At 36.6% G+C, this 20,053-nt stretch overlaps 2 protein-coding genes across 2 annotated transcripts in view; one reads left to right on the top strand and one right to left on the bottom strand.

The window, feature by feature from the left end:
- The window catches only part of npr2 (natriuretic peptide receptor 2), a 39,611-nt gene extending 30,819 nt beyond the window's left edge, over nt 1–8,792 (top strand). Inside the window, 8 exon segments of the mRNA XM_079472839.1 lie at nt 1,288–1,434; nt 1,983–2,106; nt 4,425–4,493; nt 4,603–4,777; nt 6,087–6,185; nt 7,455–7,546; nt 8,570–8,617; nt 8,619–8,792. Of these exon segments, the coding sequence (XP_079328965.1) occupies nt 1,288–1,434; nt 1,983–2,106; nt 4,425–4,493; nt 4,603–4,777; nt 6,087–6,185; nt 7,455–7,546; nt 8,570–8,617; nt 8,619–8,657 (793 nt within the window). The 3' untranslated portion in view covers nt 8,658–8,792.
- A 2,116-nt stretch (nt 8,793–10,908) lies between these two features.
- spag8 (sperm associated antigen 8) lies at nt 10,909–13,132 on the bottom strand. Its single transcript, XM_079447437.1, has 6 exons — nt 12,893–13,132; nt 12,591–12,750; nt 12,327–12,372; nt 11,652–11,766; nt 11,246–11,308; nt 10,909–11,158 (listed from the first exon to the last, which is right to left on the bottom strand). The coding sequence occupies exons 1-6, from the start codon at nt 12,968–12,970 to the stop codon at nt 11,054–11,056; spliced, it is 567 nt and encodes a 188-aa protein (XP_079303563.1). The 5' UTR covers nt 12,971–13,132; the 3' UTR covers nt 10,909–11,053.
- Nucleotides 13,133–20,053: the final 6,921 nt, after the last annotated feature.

The following is a 20,053-nucleotide window of genomic DNA, read 5'->3' as shown; positions in this document are numbered from 1 at the left end:
TAGAGTTGTATGACAGTGAAGGTACGAAACTATACAGGGTCAGTTCTGATGGACGCCATAGATTTCACATCGACTTCATCCCTCACAACTGCTTTTTTCTACTCTTGTATCTTTTGTCTTTTGTTGATTATTGTTTAAAAGAAAACTTCACTCTTACCCTCATTTTATTTTCTGAAAAAAATGAACTAAAAGATAACGAAAAACAAATGGTCCTTGGGAAAACCTAGTTTACTTTTGAAAATCGAACTGCTTTTGATACACTGAATTGCACAGATTGTGGTTTACTGAGGCAGGACTGCATCTATTCACGTCTTGACAGCTCATTGATAAACTGCCTACATTGATGTAAGTGAAAGCTTTGTGATTAATTCCCCAAAGGGGCACTTGAGTCAAATTTGACAGACGTTGACAAAGTTCCACTAAAATGTTTCATCTGAAAGGGACCTTAAAGCACAAACTTCATTAAATAAATGCATCTTGTTGACATTTGCAGACTTGTTGGTGATTGGTCCAAGTTTAGATTAGAGTTATAACCAGATGGATAAGTCTGAGGCACAAATGATTCAGGACCGGTTATGCACAGTGGAAAAAAAAATGTATCGCTTCCTATTATATTCTTTTAACTTTGATTATTTTTCTTCAGCCAAAGGCCAGAGTTAATTTCACAAGTGAAAACCTTCTTTAAAAACCATTTTGTATGATTCTGTCTAAAACATTCTGAGAATGACTAGATGAATGTACAGTAACCCTGCAGGTCTGTATGGGTGTACTGCATGTAGGAGTAACATTTGACCTCTGAAAAGTCAAGTGTGATTCAGCAAACCACATAGCAGCAGTACATGATTCATCATAAAACACTATATAGACCGTTTCAACATAAACAAAATGTTATGTGGCCCAAACTTAACTTTCTGGTAGACCTCCGCAAAGAATCAGTAACTGTTGCATAGTTTTAATTTGATTTATTACACAAAAAAATTTCAATATTAATTCAATTTAAGAGAAATTATTATATTGCTAACCACTAGCTAGACCGATAGTCAAACACAGACTGGAAGTTAAGTTCAGGCCAAGCATGAAACCGTCTATAGATTGTGACACGACTGTATTACAGCTTCCTGTTTTCTAGAATGAGACACATGGCAAAAAAACAATACAAAAACAATCTACATATTTACATTTTAACATGTAATGTTGAATTAAAAAAATAAATTCGTGGACGTGTTATACTGCCAGTCAATACACATGAGATATCAAAGTAGATGTCTATATCCGTTTGCTTGACAGAGAAGGCAGCACCAGTATTCTCAATAACCTGCTGTCCAGAATGGAACAATATGCCAATAACCTGGAGAATTTGGTAGAGGAGAGAACTCAAGCCTACCTCGAGGAGAAACGGAAAGCCGAAAACCTTCTTTACCAAATCCTTCCACAGTAAGAAGAATGTTTTCTAATATTTTCCTCCACCCTGCGAGCAGCTTCAAAGCGTTTAATTGGAGTTTGAGGGAAAAAAGCTATTAGCTTCGTATATCACTTCTAGATAACCGTGTCTCGCATATGACGTAACCAGTTCATGTTGTTTTCCTTATCTATCTACGTATCTATCTATCTATCTAATTCTTTGAGGACCGTCTGTTTTTGAGAGAATTATGCGAATTTCTGAGGACGAAAACTTCCTAAAAGAAAAGCCAAGAATGAACCTGCCTCTTTTATTCTATTATGAATTTTTGCACTAATTCACGTTCCTAGAAAGTATAAGATTGTTTGCAAAGACAAGCTCCCGTATGTTGACACGCTTTAAATCATTTCCTCTTCCTAGTTTTTTTAAATAAGGATTTGTTAAATGAAATTATATTCTGCTTTCAACCACACATCGTTAAACTAACCGATTGTTTGCTATTGCATTTCTGCTATTGTGTTTGGACTTGTGCTTGGAAAATAATTTCATGGTTCAGCTCATCACAACCTAATTCTGCTTACAGTTCAGTGGCGGATCAGCTCAAGCGCGGAGAGACAGTACAGGCAGAGGCCTTTGACAGTGTCACCATCTATTTCAGTGACATTGTGGGCTTTACATCAATGTCTGCCGAGAGTACTCCTTTACAGGTTTGTGCATGAATAGGGTTTTAAAAAACATTATGTAGGGTAGGTTCTGCATTATTTGAAAAAATCGAATCAAATTTGTGAGATTTCTCATGTTTGCTTTCACTGAAAGCGTGCATGACGATTGCTTTTCAATGCCCCAAAATGGTCTTGTTCTGCTACTAAGAATTCCTTGCAGGACATTCAATGTGGTTTAACAAAGTATAACAGGGGGTTAGTTTAATTTGCACGTGTAAAGACCTTGTCTTAACCTTTTGTGGCAAGGTAAGAGACAGGACGGCACAAGATCTCGGTCAGCAACCCCGGAGGGGAAGTTTTATTAACACAATTCGCAGTAGCAGAGAAAAATCTGGCTTATTCAGCTTCCGGGGTGCTCCGTGTACAGTGGGGAAGTGCAGGCGAGAAGTCTTGGTGCCGACCTTGGTTCCCGTGTTATGGGCTTGAGTCCGACTCGGTCACTGCAAAAGATATGGGAAATCAAGCACACCGTCTATGTGTCCCCGTTGGATTTTTATGCCGGCAGCTAATCTGTCCAAGGTGGTCGTGATTATCATTAGCCGCAGGCTATCTCCCAGGTGACGCTGATTCTGGCTCCGTACCCCCGCCAGACTTTATTTAATTTCACCTTTATTTCATACTCTTTATTTTATTTAATAGATGAAATACACTTTTCACAGGTATATTTTTCACATTTTCTTTTTTGCAACTAATAATGTGATATTGGAAGGGCTACTGAGATCCATTATTAGTAGCTTTATAAGAATATAAAAAATACTTGGCCATGTGATTCAAGATGGCGACCATCATAAGCAGGGACCCGCATTAAAAGTGTGCATTCAAACAGTCATAAATACTGGCCCTTTTCTATTTAACAGTGGAAAAATGTATGGCGCCTTAAAATTACGAGACAATGAGGCCAATGTTGCTCCATTTTTTTACTTCTCATGTAAGCTGTTAGACCAACTGAGTTTGGAAAGTTACTCAGAAATTAGAAGACATGCAGACAACAAATTTGATATGTCATGTGGTTTTCAGTGGTGTTTGGATCACGCTGCAGTTCACAACAGCTGTTTAGAGACATTGATTTAAAATCCATCAGTTTTGTCTCTGGATATAGTTTTGATTAAGGTTATAGTATGACAACCACCTAATGAAGTTGGCCTCCGTGTTTAATTTATCATCCTTTCTTTTCTATGTATGCAAATGTATTTCTCTGTAAGGCCTCATTCTGGGCGTACATCCAAAGGGATGGGATGGAGGAATAGGCAGAAAGTATTTTAATTTGTGGGAGCCATCGGGAGTTCATGCAGAAACACATTACAGCAGTTATTTCTTTCTAAACCTCTATGGAAAATGCCTGTAGTACAGATATACTAATAGATACAAGTACAACGTATAACATTGGCAAATGTGATGTCCCGGGAGCATATTTGTCCAATATTAGCTTTTAATGGCCTCTCAGGTGAGATTAAACCATCAAAATGTAAGCTGTATGGTACAAAATATACAAAACATTAAACTTTTAAGGTATTTAATGGAACTTTAACTACAGTTTTATGAGTTGTTGGTCATCTCTTGTTGTAATATTTTATAGTCATTTTCCAAGGTCTTGACTCAATAAGCTTTGCTCATATGTTATGTGTAATTTTTTGCCAAGCCGCCTTAAATTCTTTCCAATGCTGAGCTTCAGTTTGCACTCCAAGCACATCTACGCAAATGTGAATACAATATTTTTAACACATCTTGAATAATATATTTGAATGAAAACAAAGACGTTGATTTTCCAAAGTTGCACAGTAAAATCACCAGTGTTTAAAAAGGTCAAATTAACACTCACAGTGTATATATAATATGTGGATTTAATATATACACTGTGAGAGTTAATTTTACATTTTTAACACTTGCGATTTAGCTGTCTGCCAATTACTTTTGGCCAGGACTGTACATCGTTTATAGGGTTTTGGGGGCACTGTTTTAGATATACTTCTGACAGGATCTCATCACATCTGAAAAGGTGACAGTAAAACCTCAAATAAAACCTGTGGAGTTTAAATGAGAATGAAAATAAAGTAATGTGATTGCGTTTGGTCTGCTGAGATAGAACTGTTGGATGGACAATATATGGTTTTCCCACCATTTTCAAAAAATACATTAACATGAAAACGTAGGATCAGTTTTGTGTGCCTAGAAAGCAAATATCGCATTGACTTTAATCCTAATAAAATTACATAGCTCTGCTTCAAATTGCTTTATTAAACATATTACTTAAGTGAACTCATGTCATGGATGTGTTCTTAATGCTCAGTGTTAACTCTTTTCAGGTGGTGACATTGCTAAATGATCTCTACACCTGTTTCGATGCCATCATTGACAATTTTGATGTATATAAGGTAAGAAAACTACGGTTTAATTGTGCTTGAGTCAAAACAGAAACTCAGAAAGTGTGCTGAACTATGTTTTACTTGCAAAAGCATATCTTGCTTGTTCTTGCCATTTAAGGTGGAGACCATAGGTGATGCCTACATGGTGGTGTCGGGTTTGCCTGTACGCAATGGGAAACTACATGCACGTGAGATAGCCAGCATGTCACTGGCTTTACTGGAACAGGTTAAAACCTTCAAAATCAGACACAGACCAAACGATCAACTAAGATTAAGGATAGGAATCCACACAGGTATTTTTACTCCACCAATAATATATCTTATTTTTAAGCTTAATATTATTAGCATTGAAAACCTTAAGACTTAATGGACCAGTCAGAAAAATTCTGCAGCATCTTGTGGTGAGGTAGCAAATTGCAACTAACGGCTCACTCCACCCCTAAGATGTCGCAATGTTTCTGCTACTTTTCTGTAGGAGATAATGTATTTACGAAATGCGCTCTGTAGAGCTATTTATTCGTTAAGGGTTACTGTAAAAACAACATGGTGAATTCCATGTAAGGGGACCCGCGACGTATGTAAAGAGAATAAGTTAATTTCAAGGTAATAAAAACATAACACTTCATTATGTAAGGTCTTTATACACCTCTGAAGACAGGATATTATATTGTGTTTCTATCAATATATCCTCCTTAATCATACACACTGGTCCTTTAATGAAGGTTTCATTTACAGTTGTACTTAAAAGGATAGTTTCCTTAGAGAAAACTTTCCTTATAGGAAAATCTTAGAAGCAGGAGATTTATTTTACATAATTTGTCTATGTATCCTCATTGCTGCCAAAGAGACCCCGTTGTGATTTCTTTTACCTCATTTACAATTTGTGACGTTTCTTTCTTATGTCTTATCTAAAATACTGTTCTCTTAGCTTAAATTATGTTTATCAACAAAGTTCGGGAGGAAAATGTGCTGAGAACTCACCCGGCTGGCTTTCCATGACTAACCTCACCAATCAGATAATCAACCCGGCTGGCTTTCTATAAACTAATCTCACCAGTCCTCCTACCGAGACAAGATGCCTTGCCTGCCTTCTCGCTACATTTTCGCAGCATCCCTCTTCCATCCTGACTCACCATCCGTTTGTTTTTACCGCAGCATAACGGCAGGAATGATCCGAGTCCGGGCACATAATGAGTTTGGGAGGAATTGCCGAGAGCTCAGAGCTGCCTCCCTGGGACAGCACGGCAAATACGCATACTATCCACCTTATTTTCTGCGAGGCGAACTTGTGGAACACCCTTTCCTCTATGTTTACAGAATTAATAGTTTCTGTATCTGGAAAACTTCTCTTAGTCAAACAATAATCCTCTTCCTGCTGTTACAGTGCTCCTGCAAGTTTTCACAGTATGATCTGTATATATTTTCAGTGTCTCTGTATAAACAAGTAGATGTGCAACTGAGACCATTAAAAAGAGCTTCTGTCAGATATCATCGGATCACAGTCCGATGTTCCCATTCTGCTAATTTTTCAACCTGTCAAGTAGCATTACGACCGTTTATTAGCAGTTCCAGTAAATTTATGTGTGTGTGTGTTTTGTACAGGGACTGTCTGTGCTGGCGTTGTAGGTCTGAAGATGCCTCGGTACTGTTTATTTGGAGATACTGTCAACACAGCATCTCGCATGGAGTCTACAGGGGAAGGTGGGTCAAACATGAAAGAATTGCAAAAGAATAGATGTAACATTGTATGAATGACTTTTAAAGGGTTGTTTACCCCTAAATCACGCTCGGGTTGTTTTAAACCTGTATACATTTCTTTGTTCTGCTAAACACAAAGGAAGATATTTAGAAGAATATCAGCAAATACACAGATCTCATCCCCTTTTGACTCCCATAGATTTTTGTTTCCCTATTATGGCAGTAAATGGGGGATGAGATCTGTTTGGTTACTGACATTCTTCCAAATATCTTCCTTTGTTTTCAGCAGAGCAAAGAAATGTATACAGGTTTGAAACAATCCGAGCGTGAGTAAAGGATGACAGGATTTTTATTTTTTGTGACATCTCTCCCTTTAAGGTCAAGAAATGGAATGTCATTAAGGTTTACAGTCAGTTTATATGTAAACTGCATTAGCTTTCACATTGAATCTGTCTTAATGGACAGAATCGTTGAAGCAACTTTCAAACATAAAGACTGCGTTCCATTCAAAGTCCAAAGAATGGCTTTGCAGGTGTTCCATTTTCAACCAAGAAATCTCCTGGTAACCAAACTGCAGTGCATAAATTGATGATGGAGATATATGATTATCGTCAGAAAAGGTTATTTCTATATTTTACGCAGTAAAACCGAGTGATTTCTAACAGGGCTCATATGACCGGTGGTTTTAGAAACCTTGACAGTTACTGTAATGAATGTAGATTTTGATGAAAGATTAAGGAGAATAATGCATAGCATGCAAGACCGGAACCGTGAAGTCTCAGTCATGTTTTATATACAAATGCTACAGTACATAAAGTTAACCCATCCACAACCAGTCATGAGACTTACCACATATATGACTTGCATAAATAGCGACCGGGACACTTAAACTGTATCCTTTGTGATTTATAGTGTGCATTAATCTGCTTAGTGCTTTCTATAGAACACAGCTGATCTGCAGCAGATTGGGTCTTCTCCACTATGTATATCACTCTTATAGTGTAGGAATATTTCACCCCCCCAAAATCAAATTTAATAAAGAAGCTCTAAAGTCTCATTAATGCTTTCCTATATTTGAAGAAGGAATACTGTGCTAGGTTTATGTTGATTAACCCAAAATGCTATTGGCTGTCATGTTTCGCAATTGACCACAATGTATACACATTTAAAATGTACTCGATCTTTGTTTAAGGATGAAAAAAAAACTATTTAGAATGAAGTGAGGCTGATTAAACCTTGACAAACCTTATAAAATTAGCATTTCATCCACAGCTCTGAGGATACATATGTCCTCAGCAACCAAAGAGGTGTTGGATGAATTCGGCTACTTCGACCTCCAGCTGCGAGGAGATGTAGAGATGAAGGTATGTAAATCTCACGTGGGCATGCTTTAAAGGAATAGTTCAACCGAAAGATGGTCCCCCATTGGCTTTCCATAGTAGGAATAAAAATTACAACTGTCAAGTCAATGGGGTCCATTTTTGGGTAAACCATTTCTCGAAGAAATTATGTGTGTATTATAATGCTAATAAAATGATGGAATAGAATGAGGAATTTCTTAATGAAATAGTAAAAAAAAATTATTGTTCCTATTTTTATCCTTTTATGAATTATATATTGTGTAAACTGGAATACATTTCCTCCCCTTATTAAAAACATTTAAGGAAGGAATGTGCATTTACATTGCTAAGGTATCTGAATGAAAATATGTTAATGTAGAATTAAAAAACTCTTTTATTAAACATTGTTGCAAAAAGCACCATTATATGAACATTTCTGTTAAACTACTATTAAAATAAAGTAGTAATTTCTGTTTTTCCTATAGGATCCTATGTACAAATAGATCACAAAGAGATTAAATTAAGCCAATAAATATCCTGTATGCATTGATATAGAATTTGGACTACATGGTTCAGTTCTACGAATGCATAAAATGTCACTCATGTTGTGCTTTTTTGGAAGAGAATAATCTGTTCGCTTTGAGCCTCTTAAATGTCGCAATGTCTGCTATTACAAGGAGCTGTCTGCAACAGTAATAACCAGTCCTGTGAAATCTGATCTTTTGCTGCATCATGTTGATATTGGTCTGTCAGGCTGATTTGACTTATTCAGACCAGCCTGTGCATTTTGCTAAAAATGAGATCTAGATGACATGGTCCATTTTGGGTGAATGATGTCATCAGTCTGACAGCCTGACCGGCAACGTCGGTAATCCTTTAGCCAAGGAGCAGCCTTAGCTTTCCTTCTCAAGTGTTTCCTTCTCAAATGTGATGACAAAACTTTATTTTTGGGGTACCACACCCATTTCAAACATATTGCCCATGGTGGATTGGTGCCTGCAGCGAGCTTGCTGAGTGCTCATTGATGTGTGTATTGATCTCTTTCAGGGTAAAGGCAAAATGAGAACATATTGGCTTCTAGGAGAGAAGACAGATGTCTATGTTATCTGAGAGCACTGCTGATGACAGGAAGTGACCACGCTAAGAGCCACTGCTTCATATATTTGTTCTGTGTTTGAAAGGGTGTTTCCCACTCTCACATGGAACAGCACATTATAATACCTTTTGAGGGAGGTCAATTCAGGTATATTTCATACCTGCTTAAATTGTTTTTTATAATGAAGTTCTCTTGTGCTTAGAGTTAAGTACGTCTTTCCAGGTAAAATTCCTATTTTTTGTGCTTTCTATATTTAGATTTATATGCCGTGTTTTGGAAATCGGTGACGTGTACTTGATATTTCCTCAAGGGAGAGCGCAGAGCGAAAGGTTTTCTTGGGCGCGAAGTGAAGTTATATCGTAATGTAATATTTGTATATATGTATATCCAAGACAATGTAAGATATTTTGTTCAATAAACTGAATTAATACCATGCGGTTGTGTTCTTGACAGCTCTGAAGAATTTTTTAAACCGATGAATTCCTCCTGAAGTGCTCTTTTCCCATGAACACACCTTCCCAAAGGGCTTTATGAGCACACACTCTTGAATATTTCACACGTCTTAAGACCGCCGTTACCTAATTGAAAATCTTAAACATAACGAAGAAAAAAATGACAGAATGAGAAAATATTTAGATTAACGCAGCACACATATTCCGTACAATACCCTCCCTTTTGAAACCAAATCTCTGTTTGATCCTTAAAGAACAGCTCTAATCATTACTGCTCACTCTACAGTTTGGTGATAAATAGGAATGACATCATAGTCTCATCATTAAGAATCCATTTGGCATCTGTGCCTTTAGTGTACTGCATCTGTGCCTTTAGTGTACTGCATCTGTGTGCATGTGCGCTCATATTCACAGCCGCTTCTCGCCCCCAACATTCTTAATTACCACCCACTCGCAGCTCTGTTACTGCATGCTGTTGCCAAGAGGTCATTCTGCAAGCTGTGCCCTGATAGACTCCGTAACAAGCAAGCGTGGCCTTAACGTTAAACATCCATACTGTCCAATTATAAAAAGTAAAAAGCTATTCGAGTCAAAATCACATTTTGGTTTCAAAAAAGGCCTTAAGGAAGCCTGGGTAATAAATTAGGAAGTAGAAAAACATTATTTGTGAGATGGATAATATACAGTACAAACAGAAATCAATAAAGAGGCGCAACTTAATTCACTCATAAAAATGTAACTTAGATTTTACGTGAAACAATTTACATAAAAAGAGTACATTTTGAAGCTGTGAATTCAATGAAATGTGTGGTTTGATGAAAAAAATATACATGGAGTAAACGTAGGTAAAATAGTAAATCTGAGTAACTTAAATATTTCTATTAGAATTCACCCAAAATATTAAGTGTATATTAAAAATATAATACTTTTTTTCATTAAATAAACCCAAATAGCATATGTTGGATTTTTAATATGTCCCACTGAAAAATCTGTGAAATGATTTTAAAAGATTCTAAGTTAATATAACACAGTGTCTACAACACGTGACATGACACGCGGCTTGATCTAATGGGATTGTCGCATCGCGTCATTCTTATGCATTTTATTGACGCCGCCGCGTCCGGTGTAGACGCATTGAAACGGTTTATTTTGGGGATTATTAACTAAGCCATCTGAATAATTTTTGGAGCTTAAAAGATGCTCAAATGATTTAAGATCTATGTGAGTATCTAAACAGCTTAGATTTTGTATATTTAGACCCATAATTATTGATTGCTTTCAGGATGTTTTAACAAAATTGAAACGGACAAATATGAAATAAATCGGGATTTGACAACACAATCTCACTGCAAAAACGTACGATGTGTCTAATTTTGGCTCATTTGTACAATCTCAATCTTCAGAGATAACACTTGTCATGAATACAAAGGGGGGAACTCTGAATTAATGGTCTAACATGACTTGTTGCCATAGTTACTCCGTGTTAATCTCGGTTTAAAGCTTAAAAGAGGAGCAGCTCGCTGATTCTTGACAGCACAGCTGTGTGAAAGAAAGCCAATCTGATTCAAAGGAACCCAGAGCATCGGTCGATTTTTCTACCACATAGTTAGAGCTTCACCCTCTCATGGTGAAAAAAGCCAGAAGACTGATGTCTGGATGCAAATAACATAGCCTACTGTTTAGCAATTTGTTGTATTTGGAGAGAATAATTTTTTCACTTGCTCGTTATTAATAAAGCATAGAATTTGGAAGCGTAGTTGGAAGTTAGAAAGAAACATAGATCATAGAGTAAAACATTTGGAAAAGTTGTTCTCAAATGTATTTACAACACTATTTGTAATGCAAAACAACATTACAGTTTATTATCACTCGAAATAAGCCCTTTGTAAAGGCAGTACAAAGGCAGTTTTTTGCAGTAGATGAAAAAAGTATTTATTAAGCAATATTTTGCAAAGGACACTGAAATATTATTTTCACAATTTTCTACATATGGGTATCATCCTGGCAGTCCAGTTGTTCACTTATTGGTTTGCTAAAGGTGGCATTTCTTTTAAACAGGCTATCCTCAGTTGTAACTGCCGTCACACCCTATGAACAAAAGCAATTGTTAAATTCACACAGATGTATTTTCATTCCAACAGATATCCTTGGCAGTAGAATACTACATAAACTGACCTGAACTTTCTGATAGTTATCACTCCAAAATGTGATGGCCGGGTCTGTTGTGTAATTATGATCCTGTATGAGACAAGCATAGGAATTAACACTCAACACACACTCGCGTTAACGCTCAACAAACACTTTTATAATATTTTTTTAGATTGGCATGTCAAAAAATAGTTTGTCACACAGCCAAAGCATTTAAAATGAACAAGAATGGCACCAATGTGATTAAAAATGTGTTATCTTGTTATAACTACACTAACCAAATCCTTGTTTAGGCCAAAAAAAGATGTACATATTTTTATGTACTGTTGTATGTACATCAGATGTTACGTCGCTAATATTTAGATGTCAAACTGAAATGCTTTGACCATGACAGTGCTCTACTTGGTTGAGGTAAGTGTAAACAGAAGCAGACCTTGGTAAGCGGCACTTGGAAAGATTTGAAGCCCTCCACCCTGTAGTCTGATTTGGTCACAGAGCTCCACTCATGAGCAGGAGGTTCTGGGTTCAACTCTGCACGTATCTGTTCACTGTAAAACAGACCAAAATATCATGATAAAACATTGTCTGGCTAAGAAAGTGCAAAAGTGTCCGAAATTATTTGTTTATTGTTTTATTATTCAGTAGGAACAAATTAATTTTTTTTGTGAAGGTTTTAAATAAGTGGGCTTGTAAAGTGGCATACGATTGGATCTGTTGTTGTTATTAAATAGATTTACATTCTTGGTTTATGAATATGAGGTACTGTCTCAAATCAGAATTATATTGTTCTGTTATGTCTCGATGCTTTTCTTTTAAAAGTACAGTATTTCGCAACCACTTGTGGGGTTAGAGACTTGTTGTCAAGGGTACAGTCTGCAAGCCCTCAAAGTTTAAACAGAAAGTGACATGATAGATAATAACTAAAATGATTTAATTGTAGCTATGAAGTACATCATTCTTACATCATTTATATCCCACTGTTTTGTTTACTCACACTTGAAACGAGAAATGTGGGAGGATAATAAAATGTCATTTGAGTTTTACACTCCATTGGACATTAAACTTTAATAAATGGTTAAACTTAAATCGAAATAGTTTATTTCGTTACCTTATTCTTTTGACGAGGTCTTTTTCCAAAAGCTCAGTCCTTTTTCCTGAAATGATATCCACAAAGAAAATTGATAAAAAAAAGAGGGCAGAGAGACACAAAGAGGGCTTTCAAATCTACATCAAATAACCACTGCGGACTAGACCTAATATGTAACCTAGAAAAAAACTGTAATATAAATATATGCACACATTATATGTATAATAATATACTAGTGAACTACCAGCGGAAAGAGTCTACGTTTTATAGTAATTGTTGAGCTACCTTTTTGTCGTATGCCAAGGCTCTTTGGCGTATCGAAGGCATCTTTAAATGTGGTAACCCCCTGCACTGTTGCAGTCAAATCGACGGTGAGGATTCCCATATGTCCATTTTTATTAATACACGATTTAGGCCCTGATCTGTCCAGCAATGCAGTAGCCCTCTTATGCGAGATCATATGTCATTTGATCAGGTGGAGAGACACGAACAAATAAAAGAGTTATTGTGACAACTTCAAGATCTGTGCCTGAAAAAGATAATATATGATATAATATATATAATAGTGAAGTGGATCTATGTCTTACCTCCTCAACCCAGTTTCCCAATAAACATCTTCTATCCGTATTGTTTTCCTCAATAGTCTCCGGGGTGGATACGCTCATGTTTCTGTGACGGCCTTTGATAAACAACGTTCAGGGTTAAAGTTTGTTTTTTGTAAAAAGTGAACCCGAGGAGTATAAGCGTTTTACCACTCGTTATTTACAGGTCTCAATTCCGTTCAGGCAAAGTTGCGATGAGCGTTTCAGCGCTGTTGTTGCCGCGGTAACGTAAACAAAAGCGTTAAAGGGGTAGTTGACCCAAAAACTGTCTCCATCATGTCGTTCAAAACATTATGCATCTTTACAAATTATATTTACAAAATTGTACAACGTTCTTCAAAATATTTAAATCAATACAATTTTTGGGTGAACCATGAATGATGTTCCTTCTCAACCCCATTTTCCCTGTATTTCTTCATGAGAATGTACATATCCTGTCCCACATATTGACTTTTTTAGTCCTTTAAAGGGTTGAGAAACCGTTTTAGAAACAGTTCTCGAATCCATACAGTTTATGTTAAAAATACGAAGTTAGAAATAATGTCAAAATCAGGTTTTGCAAACCAGGCGACCACCTCTGTCATCAAGGTATTTTTGCCATGAGGTGAGTGAGGTCACGAATTGCATCCATTGGCTCAATCCACCCCTCCACGCGCCCTTTTGAAGCACTACGGAAGGCTGATACAGGACTAAGATGTAGTCACGTTCGCTTCTTTGCCGAAGCAGATAACGTATTTATGAAACTGTCAGGAATCACAGAGAACGAACCCAAGCGCAGGCAACAGGAGATGAAGGGGTTAACAAGACTTTAATAAATAATAAAACAGGAACAAAACAAAAACCCACGAGGGAGTAACAAAACAGTACACAATAACAAATATGATAAACGGATTACTAAACACTCAACAAGAACTCAATATTAAACACTAAGACTAGACGTTACTTGACAAGGTTTCAAGGACACAGTAAGGAGTACAAGCAAGGGATATTGTACAACCAACGAGCACAAGACAATAGACAAGAGGGTATTATATAGGGAGACTAACAAAGGGGATAACGATGGGCAGGTGTGGGTAATGCGACACAGGAGGAGAGCTATACTAGAAACGAGAGGGGCAGGGCCAAATGACGAGACAGGAGAGAACGCATATTATGTCCTGATTGACCATAATATGTTCCTCTCCACATAAAACACGTGGGTCTGTCATGATTCTGCCCCTAGACCAGAAAATCAAGACAAGAGCAGGCAGAATCATGACAGAAACATGCTCTGTGGAGCAGTTTGTCCGCTTAGAGCTACTGTAGAAACAACATGGTGAATTCCATGTAAGGGGACCCTCAGTTTATGTAGATAGAAATAGCTCATTCTAAGGTAATAACGCTTCATTATGTAAGGTCTTTATACACATTATAGACATACGGTATATGCATATTATATTGCATTTCTGTCCATAAATCATCCAAATAACTTCACACAGTAATTGTAAATCTTGTTCTAATCCCAATGAAGTTGTAGGGGGTTTATGAAAACATTTTAACAAGCATTTGAAGAAGATGCTGTGTTACCATCTGCCAGAAACAGTATTATAATGTGATTCACAATGTGAAGGACATTGTCCCAAACCAAACGCTCCTGAAGCCACTCTGTGTGATGCAATCCAACGTCACTATGTGGCAACTTACAGTAATGCCATTACCTCTTTCAGGTCACATGTACATCAAATTTGTGTATCTGGCACCAAGTGCCCTACCAAATTCTTCAAGCCATGTTCTTAAAACGTATCAAAATATCATTAACCCGATCCACTCTGACCAAGCCTCAGAAAGTTCAGGCCTCAATACTATTTCAACCCAAACTGCGACATCGTTTTCCCAAAGCACAACGACATCACTATTCCCTGGTTTAAAAATAGCATGTCCATTAGCTGAAGAGAGTGTTCAAAACCTTCTTAAAATGCACCATTTCTAACACTCGCTGCTCCAGGGACTTAAAACAACATTTCCCCACCCAGAATTCACAGTGTGTCCTATGTGTGGTCATTCACACTGCAGAAGCTCGAGGCAGATCATATTTTCTGAACCTTAATAAATTCTTCCATCAATTCACAGACCGTTGAGTCAGACACTGATTGAGTCTTTGGCACATCACATAACCCCTGACCCCCTTCTGTGACCTGTTGGCTTCTTGTCTTGAGTGTCAGACATGAAGAGCAATAATAATGTACACGTACAATCACTAAAATAAGAAACAGTCTACATTTTTCTTTCTCACAATATAAAACCTCATTATTAAACCCTCATGTTTGTTATTATAAAATACTATAACCTTGTATAGTATGAATACTGCAGTATAGTTTTACTTGTTCAAAAACACTGTCTAAAGTCACCATAGTAAATACTGTAACATTTTTCATTTGGGAGTGCATATACTGTATATATGGATGCATACACATATTTTGGCCTTTTACCAATGACGTTAGGAAAACTCAGGCCTAGACTGCACACAGTCACAGTCACGTTTGGTCATTTCATTCAATGACAATTTTATGGGATTTAAGATGAGTAGAGGCTCATGATTTTAATGATGATTATGTATCTCATCCAAATGCAATTGACTGAGTTATGTTTCAAGTGCTATTATCTGTTTCAAGTGCTACAAAATGTAGTTTCAACATTTTACCCTGCATATTACATTCAGAGCATAATAAGCATACTGTACACAGCATTCATTTTATAAGCATATGTCACCGAGATTCAAATCAAAGCTGTTATTTAATACTGATTCAATATAAATACAAATTTAATACAAAAACGAATTTAAACACCATAAGAGACAAATGTAATGGCGTTTGAAACTTTTTAAAATTAAAACATTATTTTTTTTAAATTATAAAATAATTATTTCATTATAAATTTCTTTTTTTTTTTAATAATAATTCTTATTCTTACAATTTATTCTTAATTAATTCTTAATTATAACAGAAGACCATTTCAAAGGTAATAAAATGTTTTTTGTTTCATTCTGTAAACTACTAACATTATTTCTCCCAAATTGTTAATAATACAGTATATTGTTTCTTTTTGCATTTATTTGCAGAAATTTAATACTGGAGAATCAGGTCAAAATAACAGAAAAGATGCTCTGTATTTCAGTGTAAATTCATATTTACTTTTAAGCAACACAACAGTAATATTTGTACATCTATTTACGTTCAAAACACAATTTTTATGTGATAACCTGTTTTAATACAGTTTTCAGGTGTCTTGTGATGCTGTCAGTCTTAAACACTCCTGACGTTTGATTTAGTTGAGATTTCACAGACACGGGACTCGACCGTTCCACAATACATCTAGAAATACTGATTAAATAAACTTTTACAATTCTCTCTTTATTCTTCTATATATGTGTCATGGTGTTGGTCAAGGCACAATCAAACTAAGTATTACTACCAAATGTTAAGTTATCTAAAATATTAAGTTATCTAAAATAGTGAGCTGAAATAATGCAGTGCTTTTGGCTTGAGAATGCAGACAGTTCATACCCAGAAGATGCCTAGATGCTTTTGTATTGATCTTAAATGACACCCTATTTCAGATATTTCTTAAGCCTCATTTTTTATTTTTAGAGCGTCCAGATTCCACCAATGTAGGTTACACAAACACATTACTGAGCAAACTGAAAAACCTGAAGCCTGGAAAAGTATTTTACAACTGTAAAACCTAACCTCACCAAACCGCCGTGGTACCTTCACTGGCAGAATATCGTACAATGCTCCACATTAACAACAGACAGTCTTACCTTTTAATGGCTTCTGGATCGCAAGAATTCAGTCTTTATAATTGTTTCAATAAATGTGACACCAAGCCAACAACTATAAGCTGTCAGATGGTACACCTCAAATAAACACAAGAACTTTTCAAACATCTTGGTTTCATCCGTGAAGGGCAGAATTGTTTATTGTGTCTTCAGATGTGATCAAAATGTGAACACGACCTGAGGTACAAGATTTGGATGGGGGGGCCTCGGGAACATAATTTAATTTTTGTCTGTTACGTTATAAGTTCAGGTCATCACATGGCAGAGGGTGCTCTATTATTTACCTAGCTGGAATAACACTTCAGCGTGGACAACGGTGTGGCCTGCTTCTTCGTGTTGTTTTAACAAAGTTCTGCTGCCGTGGGCCGAGCGGGGGCTGAAGTTATGTGAGAGGCACTGTCTGCTCTCCAAGTGAAGCTAAGTTACCTTTTTCGGGCCCCTGATCCGGGGTCTTGTGTTTAGCTTGGCAGCCTGTCAGATAGTCAGCTGCTGTGCACATTTCACAAAGTTGCGATCTCTCTTGCCGGGATGTTGAGGTGTGGTGAGACGGGCGATTCTTTAGCACACAAACACCTTGAACTGCAAGTGGTCTGGGTGCCATGAAATGGACCCCCAATGTTGGAGTCCTTTCTTTTGAGTAGAGAAAAAAAAGGTCTAGAAGATTACTGCTATTCTTTTAAAAATGCTAAAATCTGAATCAGAATCTTTCTTATTCACAAAAGGTTCTTTGTGTCACAAAAAAGTTTCTTCAGATTATGAAAAGGTCTTTAAATTCTTTAAAGAACCTTTGCCTGAATGGTTCTTTGTGGAAACAAAAATGGTTCTTCAATGGCATTGATGCGAAGAATGCACCTTTATTTTGAAGAGTGTAAGCAATAAGCATTTTTTCCTTTTAAAATAAATATTGTTATTTTATTTTAGAAAATATAAATTCCCAACAGTACATCAAATTAACCATATATACACACGAAGCACAATAATGCAGCATTATTATTAATAAACATCATCATATATACAGTAAGATTGATATTTTTGGCAAATGGCATAGTCTCTAAAAAACTAAACTTAAAAGTTTTTCTCAGAATGTACTATTTGTAGAGCATTTTTGTTTCATTCTGTGAGCTACTGGCAATATTTCTCACAAATTCCAAATAAAAAAGTGTGTATGTTTATTTAACTTTATTTAATATTCAGCCGTTACAGGTGCACAATGATTCTTGGGATAGCCGAGGCTGTGAGGGATTTGTTTGTTCTATCCCTCTCAGCTTGGGAAAAGAAAGACACATTCAGATGCTACATTAAAAAAAAACGTCCATCAAAATAGGACTTCCTTGTATACCAGCCTTCAGTCGTATACTGCTGTGATGCAATCAGTCTTAAAATTCAGCATCCTATACGCACCCTTTGAATTTGGACAGAGCATTGACTTTAATAGACTACAAATGTAACATCACAGCTACCAAAACATTTAAGTTACGGACAATATTAACAACTGCATAGCGATACCCAAGTAACCAATCAGAAGGCTTCAGTCTTGTTGGTGCTGGTGGTTGACCGTGTGCTCACATTTTGAGCGAAATTGCTTCGGCGACCCGAGTTTGAATCCTGCCTGGGGGTCTTTTCCCAGCTCCTGTGCCCTGTCTCTCATCCCATAATTTCTACATTGTACCTTCAAGTCAAAAAACGCATTAAAGGGTTCAGTCTTTCTCACTGGTCATTGGATAATTAGTGAGGGGAATATGTTAAAATGTCAAATTAATTCACAGTGTTGATCCTTTTATGGCAAATGTACTGAAAGGCTTCACTTAAAATCTCCATAAAAATATGTAACATGCCGAGCTCTTCACAAGTCCAGATTTTTTTCGTTTTCAGTGCCCTGCATCCATTATAGGTTCAGCCGAGGCAGGGTTACAGTCCAAATGGATTTAGAAAAACTCTGCATGGTTAAAATTCTTCATCTGTTCCATCCTCAATTTAAAGTTGTAGAAACAGCTCTGTTATGAGCATATGGCCTGCAGCTGTCCTCAAACAACCAAAGATCAACCCACAAACACCTGCGCAGGGCACACACACATACCACACTCTTTTAAACATGTGAAGATCTGTTGTGACAACAGTATCCATAACATGTCTCGATACACAGGGGTCACTACCTGTGCCTACCCATAACCAACAAATACATCTGACGAATGAGCTATTCAAACTACTTTCTAGGAGGAAAATGTGAGTGGTGCTTGGCAACGCAAAACTCAATGATAAGGTGAAGTGAGTTGTTGCCAGGGTTCCCCTACGGGGTTGCTAGGATGTTGTTATGGGGTTGCTAGGAATTATTTTTTTCCGTTGTAAAAACCAAATCTTAGAAAATTTGAAATATTGTTTTTTATTGTGAGATTCATAATGTTTCTCACCCATATTATGTCCAGTACAATAAAGCAAATGATCTTCATTTAAAAACACTCATTTGTGGGTTAATTTTTCAAATCACATGTACGGTTGGGATACTATTGTGGCATGCTTCATAGCACATTACAAATGAGCTTCAGACTCACACAGACCTCATCTTCTGAGAAAATGTTCTCCCAATAAATGAAAGTTATATCATTGTGTAATTTTTTTGTTTCACAAGGTCATCAGTTATTAATAAACATCAATTTCATTAACGCGATGTTGTGATTGTTACAAAATGATTTTATGATTTAACTTTTTATGGTTTTTACCAAGCAATCCAGAACATCAATCAATATCCACCGCCTTTATTTTAATCAAATGTGCCATAACAGTTATTCCAGAGTATAAAGATTTGTTGTGACTTGTGATGTCACATTGAAACAAAAATATCTTTTTTTGTTTCATTAAGGAAATGGGCCTTATCATGGCCCTTGCCCATTAAACATTTTCAGTCAAGATGAAAGGGTGAGGTGGGTGGTTGCTACGGTGTTGAGGTGCTGCTTAGTGAGTCACAAAATTTAGGCTGTACTTAAAATGTATGGCCAAAAGTTTAATCTTAGTGTTATTCTTAGTGTTTTCAAAGATGCAGATCATGGCTTGAATAAATCCCTAACAGCATCAATGTTTGCCTTAAAGGGGTGGTGCAACAGTGTCATGCATTCTGACTTATTTACAATGTTAAACGTGCTGGAATTGATCTCATGCTTAACATAGTCAACTTGTCCAAAAATTGTTGGATGTATTACTGTGCTCGATACACTCCCCCTGTTTTCGTACAGGTTTCGGAATTTTTTTTTCTAAAATAAAAAATCGTTACGTAACAACTTTTTTTAGTCCCTTATTGTACGATTCTCCCTGAAAAGCATGCATCAACCATGGAG

The sequence above is a fragment of the Barbatula barbatula genome (assembly GCF_947034865.1).
Source record: "Barbatula barbatula genome assembly, chromosome: 2".
NCBI lineage: Eukaryota > Metazoa > Chordata > Actinopteri > Cypriniformes > Nemacheilidae > Barbatula > Barbatula barbatula.
Note: the sequence above shows the minus strand (reverse complement) of the source record. Positions and strands in the feature narration are given on the sequence as shown.